The sequence below is a fragment of the Colossoma macropomum genome, unplaced genomic scaffold (assembly GCF_904425465.1).
Source record: "Colossoma macropomum unplaced genomic scaffold, Colossoma_macropomum, whole genome shotgun sequence".
In the NCBI taxonomy this organism is placed as follows: domain Eukaryota; kingdom Metazoa; phylum Chordata; class Actinopteri; order Characiformes; family Serrasalmidae; genus Colossoma; species Colossoma macropomum.
Genome location: NW_023494807.1, coordinates 19,098,874 through 19,116,161, shown reverse-complemented (window position 1 = coordinate 19,116,161; position 17,288 = coordinate 19,098,874). Strand labels below are relative to the sequence as shown.

General features: G+C 39.2%; 2 protein-coding genes across 10 annotated transcripts in view; both read right to left on the bottom strand.

Annotated features, from left to right (window-relative positions):
• LOC118797268 (band 4.1-like protein 3) overlaps positions 1-17,288 on the bottom strand; it is a 64,383-nt gene that overhangs the window by 11,373 nt on the left and 35,722 nt on the right. For 7 of the 8 annotated variants that reach the window (XM_036556564.1, XM_036556557.1, XM_036556561.1 and 4 more), the window contains 11 exons: positions 16,985-17,027; positions 16,777-16,852; positions 14,968-15,186; positions 13,944-14,031; positions 10,182-10,334; positions 9,365-9,462; positions 8,877-9,052; positions 7,928-8,103; positions 3,300-3,365; positions 1,514-1,702; positions 787-867 (listed from right to left, as the gene is read on the bottom strand). In XM_036556564.1, coding sequence (XP_036412457.1) covers positions 787-867; positions 1,514-1,702; positions 3,300-3,365; positions 7,928-8,103; positions 8,877-9,052; positions 9,365-9,462; positions 10,182-10,334; positions 13,944-14,031; positions 14,968-15,186; positions 16,777-16,852; positions 16,985-17,027 — 1,365 coding nt within the window. The remainder of the gene's footprint in view (positions 1-786; positions 868-1,513; positions 1,703-3,299; positions 3,366-7,927; positions 8,104-8,876; positions 9,053-9,364; positions 9,463-10,181; positions 10,335-13,943; positions 14,032-14,967; positions 15,187-16,776; positions 16,853-16,984; positions 17,028-17,288) is intronic. The other variant, XM_036556563.1, reaches the window with a different exon arrangement.
• LOC118797269 (band 4.1-like protein 3) lies at positions 3,374-7,616 on the bottom strand. 2 transcript variants are annotated; one of them, XM_036556566.1, is made up of 3 exons: positions 6,390-7,616; positions 4,058-4,111; positions 3,374-3,808 (listed from the first exon to the last, which is right to left on the bottom strand). In XM_036556566.1, the coding sequence occupies exons 1-3, from the start codon at positions 7,056-7,058 to the stop codon at positions 3,578-3,580; spliced, it is 954 nt and encodes a 317-aa protein (XP_036412459.1). In that variant the 5' UTR covers positions 7,059-7,616; the 3' UTR covers positions 3,374-3,577. The 2 variants fall into 2 exon arrangements, with proteins under 2 accessions (XP_036412459.1, XP_036412460.1); XM_036556567.1 differs by having other exon boundaries at positions 3,374-4,111.

Below are 17,288 nucleotides of genomic sequence, written 5' to 3'. Positions count from 1 at the left end.
CATGATGGAGTCAGTCTCAGTTGATGTGTTGTTGACCTCCATCAGGGGAACAAGTTTGGTGGTTTCTTTCATAGCTTCTTGATCGTGGGGAGCATTTCCTACCTTCACCATGTTACAGATGATATACATGTTCTGTTGTGAAACCTGCAGTAGCAATTTACCCACCAACGCATACAACATAAAAAGAGAACTGCATTAGCTCAAGAGAGGAATCTCCATCCTATGATCTGTTCGGATACTGTTATGAATGATTTCCAGCCACATCTAAAAGTCATGACTAGTTATGGCTAAACTGGGCTCTGGAAAAATCTGCATTATCCATCCTAGAAGTACAGTTTTGCTCTCATGGTAACTAAATGGAGACTGTTCAAGAGCTTAAATTATGATATGCATGTTAAAGAAAAATAATCTGGAGCTAAATATGGCACATCAGTCAACAATTATATGCTGTATCTAAAAATATCTGCAGACAGAGAAGCATGTATTTCTTGGTGATGGTGAGCATTTGATTTTTCCCCAAAATATTTCCAGACATAAATATGACATCATGCTAAAAACATTCTGTGGTTTTCAACAACAAACCTAAGTAAGCGGGGGAACTGGGAAAGCTTCAGCAGCTTTCCTCCCCCACAGTGTCTAGACAACACCGTTCTCTTTCCAAACATGGCCATTAAATGAAAAATTCCAAAAACAAACATCACAAAAGTTCAAGACCACCAAAACTAGCAGCGATGCAGAACACATCATGCCTGGAAAGTACAATAATAGCTAAGACTTTACTGCTACCTCAGTGGGGCTGGCCTCCAGCAGCTCAGGCTTTTCTTCTGAAACGTCCTGAGGAGGTTCTGCTTTGGCATCTTCTGCAGTCTACAAAGGGGGACAAAGAAAACAAACAACAACATGAGAAACATTATGTTTAGAACACTGAAAACCAAACCTTATGAAGTACAGTTGTAAAGTTTGTTCAAGTTTTGGGTGGAGTAAATGTGGTCCTCATGGAGTATGAGATGTGGGAAAAATCATGCAAACCACAGGAATAAATCACTTGTGATGGCAAAAAAACAGAAAAACCAAAGGAAAGTGAGTGAGAAATCCACAACAACGGCTCGAAACAAGTCAAATCATGTTAAAATCCAAAACTTCTAGGCCAATCTGCTCAAGTTTGTTAATCAGCTTAAGGAATAAACCAACACTTACTTAGCCACAGCTAAGCACCTTATTTACTAAACTACTCAAGAATTACAAATCAAAACTCCAGTTGCAAACATATTGAGTCAACAAATTAAGCAATGCCAACAGAGACAGAGGCAGACAGGGGGAGTAATAAACCCTGGCTTTCTGTAACAAGTCAAACTTCTGGGACTTAATAACACGCTCTATAGAGCCAAAACATGCTAAGCAATCTACAATGAGCCATTCCAATAGCAGCTGGTACAGTGATCTGTGTTGGCTTGGGAAAACTTGACATGCATGTGCTGGGCTTCCTGTGCCACACTCGCAAGCTGGGTCTTACATCCTGTAAAGGTAAGACAGGTTCTATGATGGGAGTGTCATCCCGTCGCTGTGTGCGAGCAGGAGAAGAGGACAACCTCCTGTCCCATTCACTGTCTCCTGACCACTCAGGACGCGTCTCCAAAAATGACCTCTTCAACTCGTTGAGGTTCGTCTGTCTCTTGAGCAGCTCATCTGGAGCGTCAGTCTCCTGAACCACAGCACACGGATAGGAGGAAAAGGTGAGGGATAACATCATTTGGTGTTTAGTAGGGATGCACAATATGGAATTTCCAGGCCAAATTTCCAGGTAATATTAGCATCTTACTGATATCGATACCAGTAATTAATTGTCGATAATTTTTTTTGCTGCATACTAAAAACCTGCTTAATTAAAGTAAACAAAACCTACATTCAGTTGTAACTTTTGAGATTTAGGTGAGATATATTGGGATTGTTTCCCTGTTGGTCAGAGGTTATGTTGACTAGGCACCTAATGGGTAATCGTGCCACAGTAATAACTGATTATTTAAAATAATAACAATAAATAATAAACCAATAACATTTCCACCCCCACTTTATGAACTTATGCAAGATTTTGGAGGTTTTTTTTAATGATGTAATAATTTTAGTGACACAATGAATTAAAAATGCCACTGGCAACAAAACTGAATCTCTTTACTGAATATATATGATATTCCTGTTAATAACATTATTTGTTTTGTTTTCATATTAACATTTTACAGGATGAGACATCAATGTGGTTGTAACTGAGGCGTACTTTACCCATTTGTATGTTTGAATTGCTGTATGTAAAAAAACAATTACTGCCATTTTAAAACGCCTATTGAATATTAGGGATGGGTATTTCAGTCAAGTTTGATATTTGAATTTGCAAGGCATTATACAAAAATGATTTGATGCTACTTATGTGGTATAGCTGTGTTTTGTACTATTTCCTAGATTGTGTGTGGTGCTTCTGGTCTGGTGTACAGCAGCCTTCAGGTGCCTGCAGTAGTCTTTCTATGCTTCCTTCTTTAAGCTAAACAGATTAGAAACTCTACAGGCTCTACACTGTCCTTTGGTGGAGCATAGAGTTCAGGTTCTTGAACATGAGAATGCCGAACATTAGAAAAAATTCTATTGCATATCAAATATCCTAATTTACTATATAAAATTCAGACCCTCCCCAATTACAAAGACAGTGCTATATTGCTACTGTTTTTGTCTTCTTTACAACAGAGGACAAAAAAAATTCCCATTTATATGCAAAAAATACACTGGCCATGGATATATATTGTGCACCACTAGCAATTGGTTTAGTTGCGGGTTGTTTTAATCACAGCACTGCTGTAGTATTTCAATTACAGCAAATCTTGAGGAGCTTCAAAGCTCAGCAGAGCCGGGGTTAAGAATCTGACCTCCATCACGTTTCAACAACACCCATGCATCAAATATTTGTCAAACCTTTCAAAAACACTAAGACATGAGTCAGTCATGCAAGCATTCAGCACTCCCAGTTTTCAGAAGACAGGTTTCCTCCTCAACAAACGATTAGATTTCAGATTGTTGTTAGATATCTGTTATTTAATTTGCTTGTTACAATCCAACAGGAACATTCATCAGCACTGTATTAATGGGGCGAAGGTGAGTACTTGTTGTACAGTCTAAAACTGATGAACAATTAACAGTCTTTCTGATTTCTATCCCATGCATGTAAACCTTACTTGGGGTTCAACAACTAAACACTCAAACTCTTAGTCACTCTCTGTATTCTACAATATTCAAGCAGTTGGTTATTTACAAACCTCTAACATGAGATTACTGTGTTTGACAAAGACGTTGTCACCCTTTATCCGCCTTATGAAACTATTCTGGGAGAAGAGAAGGAAGAGTTACAAAAAAAGGATCTTTCCCTTTCAGTAGACAATCTGGAAGTGCTATTTTTTGAATACAGTTCAGGTGCTTTTCACCTACAGTGGGAAGAACTAGCTTTTCAGCCCAAAGGAAGAAATATCATTAAGACTCATGGACAAACGATAATACACCAATTAAAGACAAGTTTGCGCAAGTATAGCCACAAACCTTAAATACATAGCAACATAAAAATTAAAGGTTTGATGAGAAATTGTTGAAACAAGATGACAACATCATTCATTATCCAACACTGCAGCATGACTAAATGAATGAATTGTGACAGAATGTTGCATTGCAATGAGATTGAACAAAACATATTGAGACACAGCAGGGTCATAATGATCATTATGACATTACTACGGAGTACCTGTGTTGTCACGTCCGAATCCTCTGGCTCAGACTAAAAGCCAAAGTTAAGAAACGTTAAGAGGAAAGAGCAAAGAAAGAATAGTTAACTCAGATATGATCCCAAAAACCTGTAAAGCCTCCAGTAGTTTATTTTGGGTAAAAGACTTTCATTTTGAGGAAAACATCTGGATATCTGACAGTAATTCATTTGTCGATGCTAATCAAAAGAACAAAACCTTTCTAGTTTGTCAATATTCATATGTGGATATTAAACATGACCAATGCATCAATGCCCACACACCTCGGTTGCTGTTGACTCATCATCACAGCCAAAGTCAGTCTGCTCGCTGTCTGTCTGTCTCACATTTGACAACAGCCAGGAGTTTCCATTGGAAAGCAGCAGTGAAGAAAAACCCACCATATTAGTCCACTGCTTCTTAATATCAACCACACCACAGGGCAGAAACAGAACAATGAGTGCAGGATGGTGTGAAGAGGAGGTTTGTAATGAATGTGAACAAACAAAGAGCAGTGTATGAAGAATAAAAAGTGACTATAAAAAACAAAAAATGTTTTAAAAGATCAATAATGTTATTAAAAATGAATGAAAATTAATAGTCACCAATTAATTTTATAAAATGTATACTCGTGGTGTGGTGGTCAGGCAATGGTATGTAATCAGTGATGCAGGATGGGTGTTTACTCAAGTTAAGAGTTGATGTTAAGTGGAAAATGAAGGATTTCTGACCTATGGTAGAAGAGGCTAAACCTCAAAATCTCATTCAAACAACTCATGCGTGTTGCCCAACATTGTATGCAATTATTCTGTCAGTAACTGACATGATTCAGATGCCTTTTTGTGATGTTGAACACAGTAAACACGGTGGTTGGCATTTAAGCAGAAAATTCTCAGCGGCTTGATCGTGGGAAAACAGACATGAGCAATAAAAATCACCCTTAACTGCCGACCCTTCATATTTCAGGGCAGAAAATCTGAGTTTGTTGTTTCCATTGGCTTGGTTTTCTTGCACTCAGTCCAGTGGTTCCAGCGACTGTGTATCCAAAAGAACTAAATTAAGACACAGTGTTTGTTGCCATTGACTGCCTTAAGTGTACAAAGACTGTGTTGAGTTTACACAGACGGACTTATGTTTATGCAGAGCGTGTTAGGTTTACATAGAAAGATCTAAAACTATCTGACCACAATGAAGCTATTTCAGAACTTCTACTGATAATCAACCCTAGATAATGAACGTAGTTCCCTATTTCAAATTCCTCTGCCATATGGTGGACCATTAACTTTAGGTTTAGCCTTAAGCATGCAGATGTGCTAAGCAAAAACACACAGACTGGTGGAATGTTGAATAAGGTGCCACAGATGAGATGATGGTGACACCATTTGCAACAATCAACATCAAGAGAGAGCTGATTCCATGTGGCCTGAGCTTCACCAGCTCAGGAGTGCTACAACACGCACAGTACCAGTCAAAAGTTTGGACACACCAGACTGCTTGCATGTTTTTCATGATCTTTAAGACATTATCATTTTTGCTATGACAAATTTAAACCTGGACATTGATGCTAATATATGAATTTATCTCCAAGACAAAATGTAAACAGAAAAAAACTGAAATGCCCTCCAAACAAGTCATTTCCAGCAGCCAACAAGTGCTCAGGATATGTGGAGCTTCTTCAGCCTGTTGAAGGGTCATTCCAGGTGGCTCCTGCCTGAGAAAATGCCAAGAGCCAACTGCCAACTGCAGTCAATGCAAAGGGAGGGGCAGTCTGAAGAATCTTAAATACTGTTAGCCACTGTATTAATCACGTGTGCTCTTTTATTGTTAAGATATCTTCACTTCTATTCTACAATCTGAAAAAAGTCAACATGTCAGCTGATCAGCTGTAGTCCATTCATTCAAGGATTGTTTGAGCTATAGCTAAACAGTACATATACATGTAAGTCTGGAGCATGTTTTGACCAAGTTCAAGCAATGTGCTATATTCTACCGTTTTAATAAGTACACTACAGCCTGTGTATAATATGTTAGAAAGTGCAATCCAAATGATCTCAGTAATATGTCGCTGCTGTCTGAAGAAAACCTTGTATCTCCATTTTTAATGTTTTTCAGTTTTTGACATAATTTGAAAATGCCTGCTGCCATTTACACTGTGTGTAAATTTCATGAAGAAACGGCCCAAAGTGACTTGGAAGAACGTCTGGCTCCACTGACTTACATTAAAAGTAAGGTAGGTTTTTTTCTTTTCCTGTAAAGTTCTCGTTTTAGAGATAAGAGATTTTCTTCTGACAACAGCGATATATACCATAAAGAACATTTCTATAATATCATGCTCAGACAACTCTCAGGTAGGTTATTAAGCAGTGACATCACATTTTTATCTTGTTTTTTTTCACAGCTAAATATTTAATATTGCACTCAATTTCAATTTCATACAAAGATTTGTTCATTTCTGACACTATATTCCATAAGACTTTAAGGTACAAACTAATTTCATGATTAGTTGACTTCTAGTTGACCAAGAAAAAACTACAGAAAAAACTCATGAAAGGTTATGTGCTCAAATTTTAGTCTGGTACTGTACATACACACATGCACACCTTCCGACATACAGACCTCGTCGTCCGAGCTGTCCTGGAACGTTTGGGTGAGTGAGGCGCTGAGTGATGCCGCCTTGGGCTCCAGGTAGCAGAGGCAGAGCGCCAGAGGAAAGGAGAGTGTGAGCGAGTAGGGCACGGAGAACGAAGTTGACAGGAGGAAGAAAAAGATGAAGAGGAAACAGGGCACAAGTGAGGGAGACTTGATGGGCAGGAAGTGCTGGAGGCTCTCGGGCAGAAAGTTGAGCTCAGACAGGTCGGGGAAGCTCAGGTAGCCGTCCTCGTCCAGCAGCGAGGACATGTCAGGCAGGTGCAGGGAGAAGGAGAAGAGCGTGCCTCCTCTGGGACGGTGGTTCTGGTCCAGTCTCTGCTTTCGGGCAGACAGGAGAAGGGTACGCTCCTCTAGCAGGGCGGCAGCACGGTCAGCCCGTGCCTGCCTCTGCTGCTCAAGCCCTGCCGCGCTTTTGACTGGACTAACTGAAGACGCCCGCTTGCGGCTGCTCCCCCTGCGCCTCCGACGCACCTTGGTGGAGGAGACTGGAGAGGACGGAAGGGACAGCTCTGAGCCCAGACAGGGCGGGCGCTGACCAGGAAGAGCGAGGACGGGAGCATGGGAATGGTGACCGAAAGGCCAATGGACAAGCACAAATGGCAAGTGGACAATATGAATAAACGAGTGTATGAACATGACAAAGGATCAAAGGGCGAGAAAGGAAAAGCTAATTAGTCAAGCATATCAAAGGAGTCTCAATTTCAAAAAATGAAGCAATATAGTCATTATTGTTTATGAATGGGTAGCAGCTAAAATTTCTTCTGAGAGCAGTTACGATGAATGGCAACATAATCCAGGCTTTATTAAAGCTACACTATGGAGGTTTTGGGGATTTGGAGACGTCTGTGGTAGAAATGTGTAATTGCATGCAATGTGAATTCTGAAAGGTCGGTTGTGCTTCAGATCCCTTGCCTGAGCCCATGAATCTGACTGAGAGTGTGTTAAAAGAGTATTCAAAGAAAACTCCGTCAAAACATGGTGAACGTGGATGTAAGTGAATTACCTACTATTGTCATCGTTATCTTCATTTAGCATAATGCTGATTTTACATTTGAGACCTAAACACTGAGCCAGTCCTTCTTTTTAAGCCTGTGCATGTGAAGTTAATATGTAAAGATGCATGATGAAATCTGGCTTGATGCCTCTGTTAAATTACTGTTTCAGGCTTTGCAGGGTGACACTAACACTAATAAATTATATGTACTCAGATCTGCATTTCCCACATGTGTGTGCATAATTTGAGACATAATTTAATTGCAAAACATATTTGCAATGCCATTTTTGCGTACCATTATTTACACTATTGCTGAACAAGTCAAAATGGAATTGTGGAAAAACACAAAATGGAATTGTGGAAAAACACAATCCTATTTGCAGTTGCATTTTCACTCTCAGTGAGGTACACTTGAACAGACGCAGTTCCCACTAGTGTCTTTAAGAAATCCTTTAAGAAATACCAACCCCGATCAGAGGAAGAAAAGAGGGTTTTAGCGAAGCACTGTTACCTTGACAACAGGAGTGGAAGCGGCAGGTTCAGATGTTTCCGCAGCAGTAGTTGTCTCTTCCTCTACAGCCTTTTCTTCCTCAATCTTTTTCTCTGGTGTTACCGTGGTGATGTGAGTACCCGTGACGGTGGGCTTGGAGTCCTTCATCAGGTTGTCATTGTTGGCCATGGCTGGTGCTGGAAGACGTGAAGTGTTAATAAGATCTACTTTGTAAGGAAAGCAAAATACAGACTACCGGCATGTTCAAAGGAAGAGGACAGCAAGTCCTGCCAAGTATTCTGTGCTGGACCCACTGGTTAAGATTTAGGTGACTGAGCCAAAAGCAGTACTATATCAAACATCTCAGAGTAACAAGGCCTAAAATATTTGGATGATTTTTTCCTGCCGTATGAACAGTTGTAAGTTTGAACACCCCTTGTCAGATTACCTGTTTTGTTAAGTTTCTAAGTGAAAATAAGTTAACACACCTCCACAGGGAACATAATGTGGTGTTCAGTGTACAAATGTGCAAATTTTAGGGCATAATTTCAATTTAATATAAAGTGAAATATAAAATGTGCCGTAACTTTTGCTCAGGCTACAGTTTGGTTTTTTTTAATATGCTAAATTCATCAAATAAACAGTAATTGTGCATTAAAACATATAGAAGTGTGCTTCCTGTAAACATTACCTACAATATAGCTATTGTATCACAAGAAATCTGACCATACAAAAAACAGAAAACAAACAAACAAACAAAAAATTTAAAGCCTATAATTTTGATTCCCAAAAGTGTTGAGCTGCTATAGGTCTTCTTAATGAGGCATCAAAACTGTGAACATATATTACAACTATTTAATTTAGTGTCCACATCAAGTTGACAATGGTATCAGTGTACCATTTTATTAGATTTTCTAATACTGGAAAAAAGGAAAAGTATTGAAGTGCTGCTAAGTCAACAGTTACATACCTCCGTCCAGACTGCGGGATGTGGTGTGCCGTTTGCTGGAGGAGCGCTGGAACTGGGGTGCAGGTCGGGAGATCTGGGAGCTGGCCTGGCGTGTCTGTGCCTGTGTACGCCCACTATAGCGGAACTTAGAGCCCAGAGACATTAACTTCTTAGGAGGAGCTTCAGGAGACACTAGTCTGAGGAAGAAGTACCACAAGTGTCCTGTGTTTATCAGGGCATAAGTAGTATACATCTGCTTTAGGTTTAGGAAATGGGTGCTTTGTTATGTGTAAGTTATAACTGAAGGGTACTTTAGCAGGAAACGCTAACATAGGTAAAATTTAATAAAATCTGACAGCAGCCAATTAATTACCTTAGGCAATTTGTATAATAATTGCTACTGGCTATTAGCCTTCATGAATTATTATTAAATGTTAGCATTTCCAGAATTTTCCTTTAAATATCCACAATAGTCTTAGTCAACCCTATTTCTCCCTGTGCATCCCTACCTGAAAAAGGTATGATGTTCCACACAAACTTTCCACAGTCTCTTTGCTGCTTTGTGATTTGGAAGTTTGAATCCAATTGTGCTGTCAAACTGCTCAAACTAAAAAAAAGAGAGAGAAACACAAATTCACACAGATGTAGAGCAAATTCAAAACAGGAACAGCAAATAATGCTACATTAGCAAATGAAATATGACACTCTTATCCTACTGTCAAATAATTTAGGGAAATAATAAATTTGAGATTAATGAACTTCTTAACATGCATGACAATGTGCAGAACACAACAAGAGAAACAACAAGCAATCTGACTAGGGGCACTGTCACTGTTGCATAGCAATATAATGACAAAAATTAACATAATTAAGATGCTTTAAGTGGCCAAGACATTTTTTGCACTGAGAGAAGAACAACATGCTCTATATATGAAAGTGTATATATATATATATATATATATATATATATATATATATATATATATATATATATATATACACACACACACATACACACACACACACACACACACACACACACACACACACACACACACACACAGACACACACACACATGTATGCCCAGCGATGGACTGACGACCTGATCCTGCCTTCCACTCAATGTCCGTTGGGATAGCACCCATATATACAGCACCCATTGGGATAGCATATATATGAATAAAAATATGTATACACACACACACACACACACACACACACACACACACACACACACACACAAACACACAAACACACAAACATTGTTAAAGTCACTGATTTTTAATGCGACAGTTAAGACATATAGCGAGTGTCCATCCTCTCACCTCTCCAGGGCGGATCTTGATGTAGAAGTTGTTCCTCTTGTAGGAGATTTTGAGGATTTTAGGCCAGGCGAAGCGATTGATGCGCAGCCGGTCTCTGTAAATCAGGAGGCCACTGGCACACACACCCAACATAATCTCCACACCCTCTGAATCCTGCAGAGTGTGTGTGTGTGTGTGAGAGAGAGAGAGAGAGAGAGAGAGAGAGAGAGAGAGAGAGAGAGAGAGAGAGAGAGAGATTAATGAGCTAGTGAAATGAGAGAGCACAACAATGAGAGAGTCAAAGAAAACCAAGGGACATGGACATGAATGAGCATAAATTACAAATGACCTCCCATTCTGTCCTACACAGGACAGATGGAGAGGGAGAGAGCGAGGGAGATAGATGTAGAAGTACAGACAGAGAGATACATAAAGAGACTGGTTCAGACAAATGAGGTGCTGCAGTGTACAGACTAGTTTAGTGATCCAACACAATCGATCTACCATGAAAGCAAGACAGGGGGGATTTATGGAGGAGGCACCAGACCAGACAACTTTAGGAAGCTCTGAATAAGCACATTTACATATTTTGCTATGTGGAAAATGAAAAATACAACAACAACAAAAAAAACAGATGAAAACTGAACCTTAAGTCCAAAATAAAAACAACAAAAAAACTCAATTCAATGAATCAATCAGAGATAGAATCGTTTGCATCATTTAACCTTTATGACTACTGTATTCACCTTCATAAAAGCTGAAAATAACTGCACAAATGAAGATGCCTCGATGGACCAATCAACAGGATTTAACCATGAAAGGCCTTAATAAGAGTCTTATAAGACATAATAGCTAGTGATAACTGACATGAACTGACTGAGCTGTCATGCTCCTGTCACAGGCACTTATGATCCTGTATGCTGAGGTCTTAACTGAGTTTTAACACTTTTATGTATAATAAAACAGACATTATAGACAATTTAAAGAAACAGTCAGGCATTTGCAGAGAGTGATGTATGGAATCTAATGTGTAGATCACGGAGGGAGTGTGATGAAAGGCAAGCACAGCACTGCAATGCAGCATGTAGTAATTGAGCCTTGCTACTATTCAATATCTCGCTCATGCAGTGAGAAAACAGAAACACAGAAAAACACTAGAGAACTACTTTAATATACAGCAAACCACGAGAGCAAAGGTCTTCAAATATGGATCATTAATCCAGGTTCCGGTCATGCAATTTTGTAATCAGGTAGGTTAAACACGAGGTGACCAGATACATCTATGGTTCATTTAACTACCACTCATTTCCACATCCAGGACCAGAAACTGGATTCAAAGTCCAGATTTGAAGACCTCTACACTAGAGGTACAAGCAGGAGTCGTTCACAAGGTCAATTACACTTGACACTATCCACATGTATCTGAACAATCAAATACATAAGCACCACTTCATACGGATACATCTCCTCCTACACACAGGCATATATAAACCCAGACACGCATAGCAGAGCACAGCACAGCTTCTTACCTCTTCCTTAGCTGCTGCTAAGCACTCAAAGAGCCTCCCTACCAACTACGTCATTGATGAGGAAAGAAAAAGAGAGAGAGAGAGAGTTGCGCAGAGCGTCCAGAGCCGAGGGCAGGGTGGAATGAGGACATGCATTTACATACATTGGAGGACGCAGGGAGAGCTAGAGATACGGCGTTCTTTCAGTCAGTTTTAATAAAGCTATACTTTTCACTCAATTTTTCTTAGAATTCTCTCCTTGTGGAAGACAGTAAAAGATAGAAGCTTATGACAAGCTTGAAAAGGATTCACACAGCCATACGCAAGCATTTGGGCACCCTGGTTGGATTATGTTTTGTTTCTAAGTGAAAATAAGTTGACATATCTTTTACAGGGAGCACACTTAAAAAAACACATAATTTAATGCTCAATTACTCTTTATTTGCTGAATTTAACACAAAGAAAAAGCACCATGTGCAAAAGTTATGCATACATATAGATACACAGATATACCTTACATAGATACATACACACACACACACACACACACACACACACACATATATATATATATATATATATATATATAAATACAAATTTGAAAACGGTCTTTTACACTGTGTTAACATTTCATAACGAATGGTCCAATACCAATGATCCAAAATTACTTGGAAAAATTATCAAGACATTAACATACATTAAAAGCTAGGATGCCATGATGAATGGACAAATAGACATGGCCCATGGCGACGACAAACACACACACACACACACACACACACACACACCCACACCTGATGAGTGAAGAATTAGAGACTAAACCTAATTCTTATATGATGCACAATTTCTGTCACCTTCTAGCCCTTCGTCAATGGTCAATTTCTGACCTCAGGACCTCAAATGGTATTACCACAGGAATATGCTTTGAGTAGGTGGTGGGGCCATGTGTGCAGCAAAAAGGGGGAGAGGGGAGATTGGAAGTAACAAACTTAATGGGACAGGAATTATATAAGCCGTTAATTCAAGCAGACCACCATTAATACGACCATCCCCTGTGAGTAGAGCATTCATCAATGCATCCAATTGTATTCCTGCAGATATATTAATATCAGTATTTTTGATATTGGGAGTTGTATTCGTGTCGATCTTAGTAAAACCTCTTTGTTGCTCTCATACAGAATGAATGCTCATATCAGTCTGCAGCACTGACGCAGCAGCAGATCAGCAGCAAGTGAGAGCAATGCCAGCACAGCAGCCTAGAGTTATACAGCATCCAGTGTGAGGGCACGCACATTTAACACACTCATTTGCAACACATCATTTAGCACCCTTACTCAGCAAGCTTTTTTAGCACACTCCATCAGCATACTCACTTAACAGACATGGTCAACACAGTCCACCAAAACAATTGGTCACCAAAACAACCTTTAACAGCAGGCTGTAATGCCCAGATCAGCTTTATCTGTAACATCTTTTTAAATACTGATTGGATTTATGCAAACCAGACTTGCTACTCGAGTGTAATCATTTGTGTAAATCGTGAGGTGTCGCTGCGAAGACCTCATGGACAAAGCAAAAAAAAAAAAATGATTTTATGGTCAGCGTTAACAGTCTTGCTCCATTGCTTTTCGACCAAATCTCTATCTGCCACATATGTAGCATTTTAACCACGCATTTCTTTGTGCTTAGAAAAGAACAGAAAGCCTGTTGACTCAAATAATAGCCATTGGGCAATTGCTGAATACTATCAGAAAACGTTTAGGAAAAGAAGACGTTTTGGTATAACACTTTTAAGAAGATTCTGATTAAACATATGAACCTGTAAACCTGCAAAAACTGGATAATGAAGCTTTCAGAAACTCCTTTTCAAACTGTCAGAAACTCCTTTTCCTCTAGCCTTTGCAATGTGCTTCATGCTTCTAGATTGAAAAACAATCAACTTTTCTGCTAAAAGCTCACAAAAAAGCACCACATCATCATCCACAGCTGACTAATCAATTCTCTCATGTCTAAGACCTGTATTGGTAGAGTGTAATGAGTTGTCGAATGTCGAATCACATTTTATGGTCAAATGTTTCTTTATGGAATTCAGCAACTGCCCACTGGCTTCTACTGCAAGTGTACTTGAAGTCAAGGGGTTTTCTGTTCTTTTCTAGGGAAACAGGTCTGTATCACATCATCCCTTGCACTTTACAATAAGATACAGAGAAAAATGTGAGAAAACGTCGGTGCATTCTTTTAAATTGTGTGATTTAAGTAAATTACCCAGTCTCACCTTGGCATGATGCAGATCTACACCATACATGGAGAGCTTCTTAGCGTTTTCCAAGAACAGCATCTCAGCCTCAGCAGGAGTCATTCCTCTGAAGAGAGAGAGATAGAGAGAGACAGAGAGAGAAAGAAAGAGAGAGAGAGAGAGAGAGAGAGAGAGAGAGAGAGAGAGAGAGAGAATGAGAGAGAGAGAGAGATACATTACACAATAAAAAGCCCACAGCCAGACACATCAGAAGCTCAAGAAGGTCATCTAAAATTAGTGTCAGTAAGCTAGCAAAGAGGTTAAGAACACTAATCAGTAACATTTCTCATTAAGCTATGGTAATTTTTTTGCATGTTTATGAAAGCAACAGTTAACAGTACAGCACACACAGTCCTCACTTGTGTTTGAGATATTATAGACTCCTTAGAGAACAAAGCAGTGGACTGCAGACAGAAAGGGACACTGTGAAAACCTCACAGTGTAGCTTTGTGTAATCACACATTCAGTTGTACATATCCATTCATTAATAAATGAATGAGGCACTTATTCTTTCAGCCATACACACACAAAGCACAGTCCTCACGTGTTGTCCTTGTGAAAAGCTCTGTAGAAAGGACAACCACAAAGGACTGGAATAGATCTACTGCACTATAGGGGTGACTGCAGTTTCATTTATCACAAAACTATTATGGCATGTTGGCCATATAAACTGGTATGCGTCCCTCCTTTGGTGTGTAGTCTTAATGTGTATTCTCTATTGCCCATACAATCAGCTACTGCCTGTATTTGCACAATGAATGGTTATTTGGTTGGGGATATGGGTGGGTACTATGACGTTTAGGGCACTGTGGACATAGTAGTGAGCAGAGGTGTAAATCTCCAACATCCCAATGCTTAAATTAAAAATTAGGAAATAATTACATAATACCAATAACTGGAATTTTGGACTACTGGACTTTTTCACCAAAACATATTTTTCTATGCAGTACAATCTCCACCTTCAGATGCATTTCACACGCCTACAAGTGAGTGTTCCACTTACTTGTAGCTGCGATGCAGGTCCATGACCTTCTCCTCCAGTTCTTTGGTCTGGTTGGGGGCGAAGCGGAGGTCACTGACGTAGTCACCGCCCAGCTCCTCTGGGTCATAGTCACCAATCTCAGACTGAGCAATGTAGGATCCCAGCACAGAGTGTGTGGCAAATGAGCAGGGTAAACGGCCAGACACAACGTCATCTCTCAGCTGCAGACACAGGTAGTACCTAATGGAAAGAAAGAAAGAGAGAGAGAGAGAGAGAGAGAGAGAGAGAGAGAAGGAGAATTCACTACTTTTTTAATACATAACTTCTTGTAAAAGTAAACATAGAGATGACAGTAAAGTCTACAGAATTGAACTGAATGTAACGTAATTAAACAGAGACAGCAACATTAAAAGGAAGAGAGAGACGTGCATATGACTGTGCCTTTTAAATAAAAACTACACAAAACCCTAAATAAGCCCATCCCTACGGTTTAATACGTCTATGTGTGTATTTTCCAGGCTTTATTAAGTTTCTAAGGAATCTGAGCATGCGATGTCTTCATGGAAGGTATGTTGCCGTCAAATCATATGTTCTAATATGCATTTCTGACCCAGAGATTACTATGAACAATTTAAAAGTAGCTGTAAGGGCAGTGGCGTGCACAGACTTTGGCGAGGGCAGGGGCTAAGGGGTTTCAATAGGGGAATTTTGTTGGGGAACTTCTGGAAAAGTTCATATCAGGATTTTGTCAGTATATGAAAATAATAATACCAGTTATTGTAATACTGTGGTGTTCTGAATGCAGATGTAATTTTAATTATACAAAAGTAATGTTTAAGTCCATTTTACTTGTTTCATGAACCAAGAACAGACCAAATTCTAATAAATGCCCATTTAAATAAACAGTAACAATGTGATATTCAAACACTTTATCCAACCAATAATTTTACTGGTGAGCTAAATATAATGTTGTCTTATTATTATTATTATTATTATTATTATTATTATTATTATGATCATCCAGAAACAAAAAACGATACACTAACCTCATCTTTTCCAATTCTTTGCCTGCTCAGGACTGATTCAGACTGCATGGTGATTGCAACCATGGTAATGTAAACAACTCACAGCAGCAGGCTTTTTAATGGCTTTATTTTCTGGCATGGGTTGGACTTTGATTCAATGTAAGACATTAGTTTACGGAGGGAATCCTCAACCGGGAATGACCAAGGTCACTGTGACGAAGCTGAAGTTAGCTGCTTCTTCACTAGTTTCTAATTTGATTTTTCTGATCCACCTTTAATCAAGCAGTACTTAGATGACACAAGTAGAGCTGGCAGAATGTAACTGCTGCACCATTTAAGGTGGAAGGGAGAAGTAAAATGAGAAACTAGTAAACAGGTAGCCAACTTTAGCCTAGTATAACTGGAGGTGTAAATGTGTTTGTGACTACCAATTCAGGTAGCTAGGCAGGGAAATTTTGGTCAAACCCAACACCAGCTTAAAATTCCATGAAGCTTGGTCCATTTTTGACAATCCAAGACCCCCAAAAGGGCTAGTATTATATTACTATTATATTATATTGCTTCTGTAACGTGGACTTTTGTAATTATGTATATTTATTGCCTAATTATGGACACCACCCACCAAACTGTATCTGCCCTCCAGGGACAATTTTAAGTTCTACACAGGTTTTGCTCAGTGACCTTTAGAGCTAATCAAAAAAAACGCTGTTCATTTTGAGACAAAAGGGGCCGGGGCTCAAGCTCCTGCAGCTTCTCCACTCATGCATGCCAGTGTGTAAGAGTGAATAATTTCACTGAATCTTACCTGGTGATATCCTCACTGAGTTGTGCTGGGTCAGGAGGATAGAACTTCACATTAAAGCCAAAGTTCCAGGGACCAGCTAATAAACACATGAACAAAACAGAGACATTCAAGCTCAGTGGACATTAACACAGATGCATTGCTGTAATAAAGTGACAGAGAGCTGATTTGAAATTGGTTTCAAAGATGCTGCAACAGGTGTGTGACATACTTCTGACTTGCTTCTTCAGTTCTTTGGCAGGGTCCAACCAGTTCTGTGAAGAAACCACAAACTTATGTGAATTAAAGACATAATTCAAAGTTACAAGTTATTAGAGAGACATTAACCCTTTTCTGTAGGCCACTTTGAGGCGGAATGAAAAGTGACTCAACTGATATTTTTGTTAACATGATTAAACAGCATTCAAAAATATAAATTCAAAATATTAATAAAATATAAATTTAATTAAAAATATTAAAATCCAAGTCCGAACAAATGGACATCCACAACAGGCTTAGATTGCATTTTATGGTTT

Coding starts and splice junctions, on each gene's coding strand:
- LOC118797269 (XM_036556566.1), bottom strand. CDS start 7,058: ATGTTCATACACTCGTTTATTCATATTGTCCACTTGCCATTTGTGCTT. Junction 4,112..6,389: donor AGGACAGCTCGGACGACGAG/GTCTGTATGTCG, acceptor AATGTGAGACAG/ACAGACAGCGAGCAGACTGA. Junction 3,809..4,057: donor ATGAGTCAACAGCAACCGAG/GTGTGTGGGCAT, acceptor TTTGGCTTTTAG/TCTGAGCCAGAGGATTCGGA.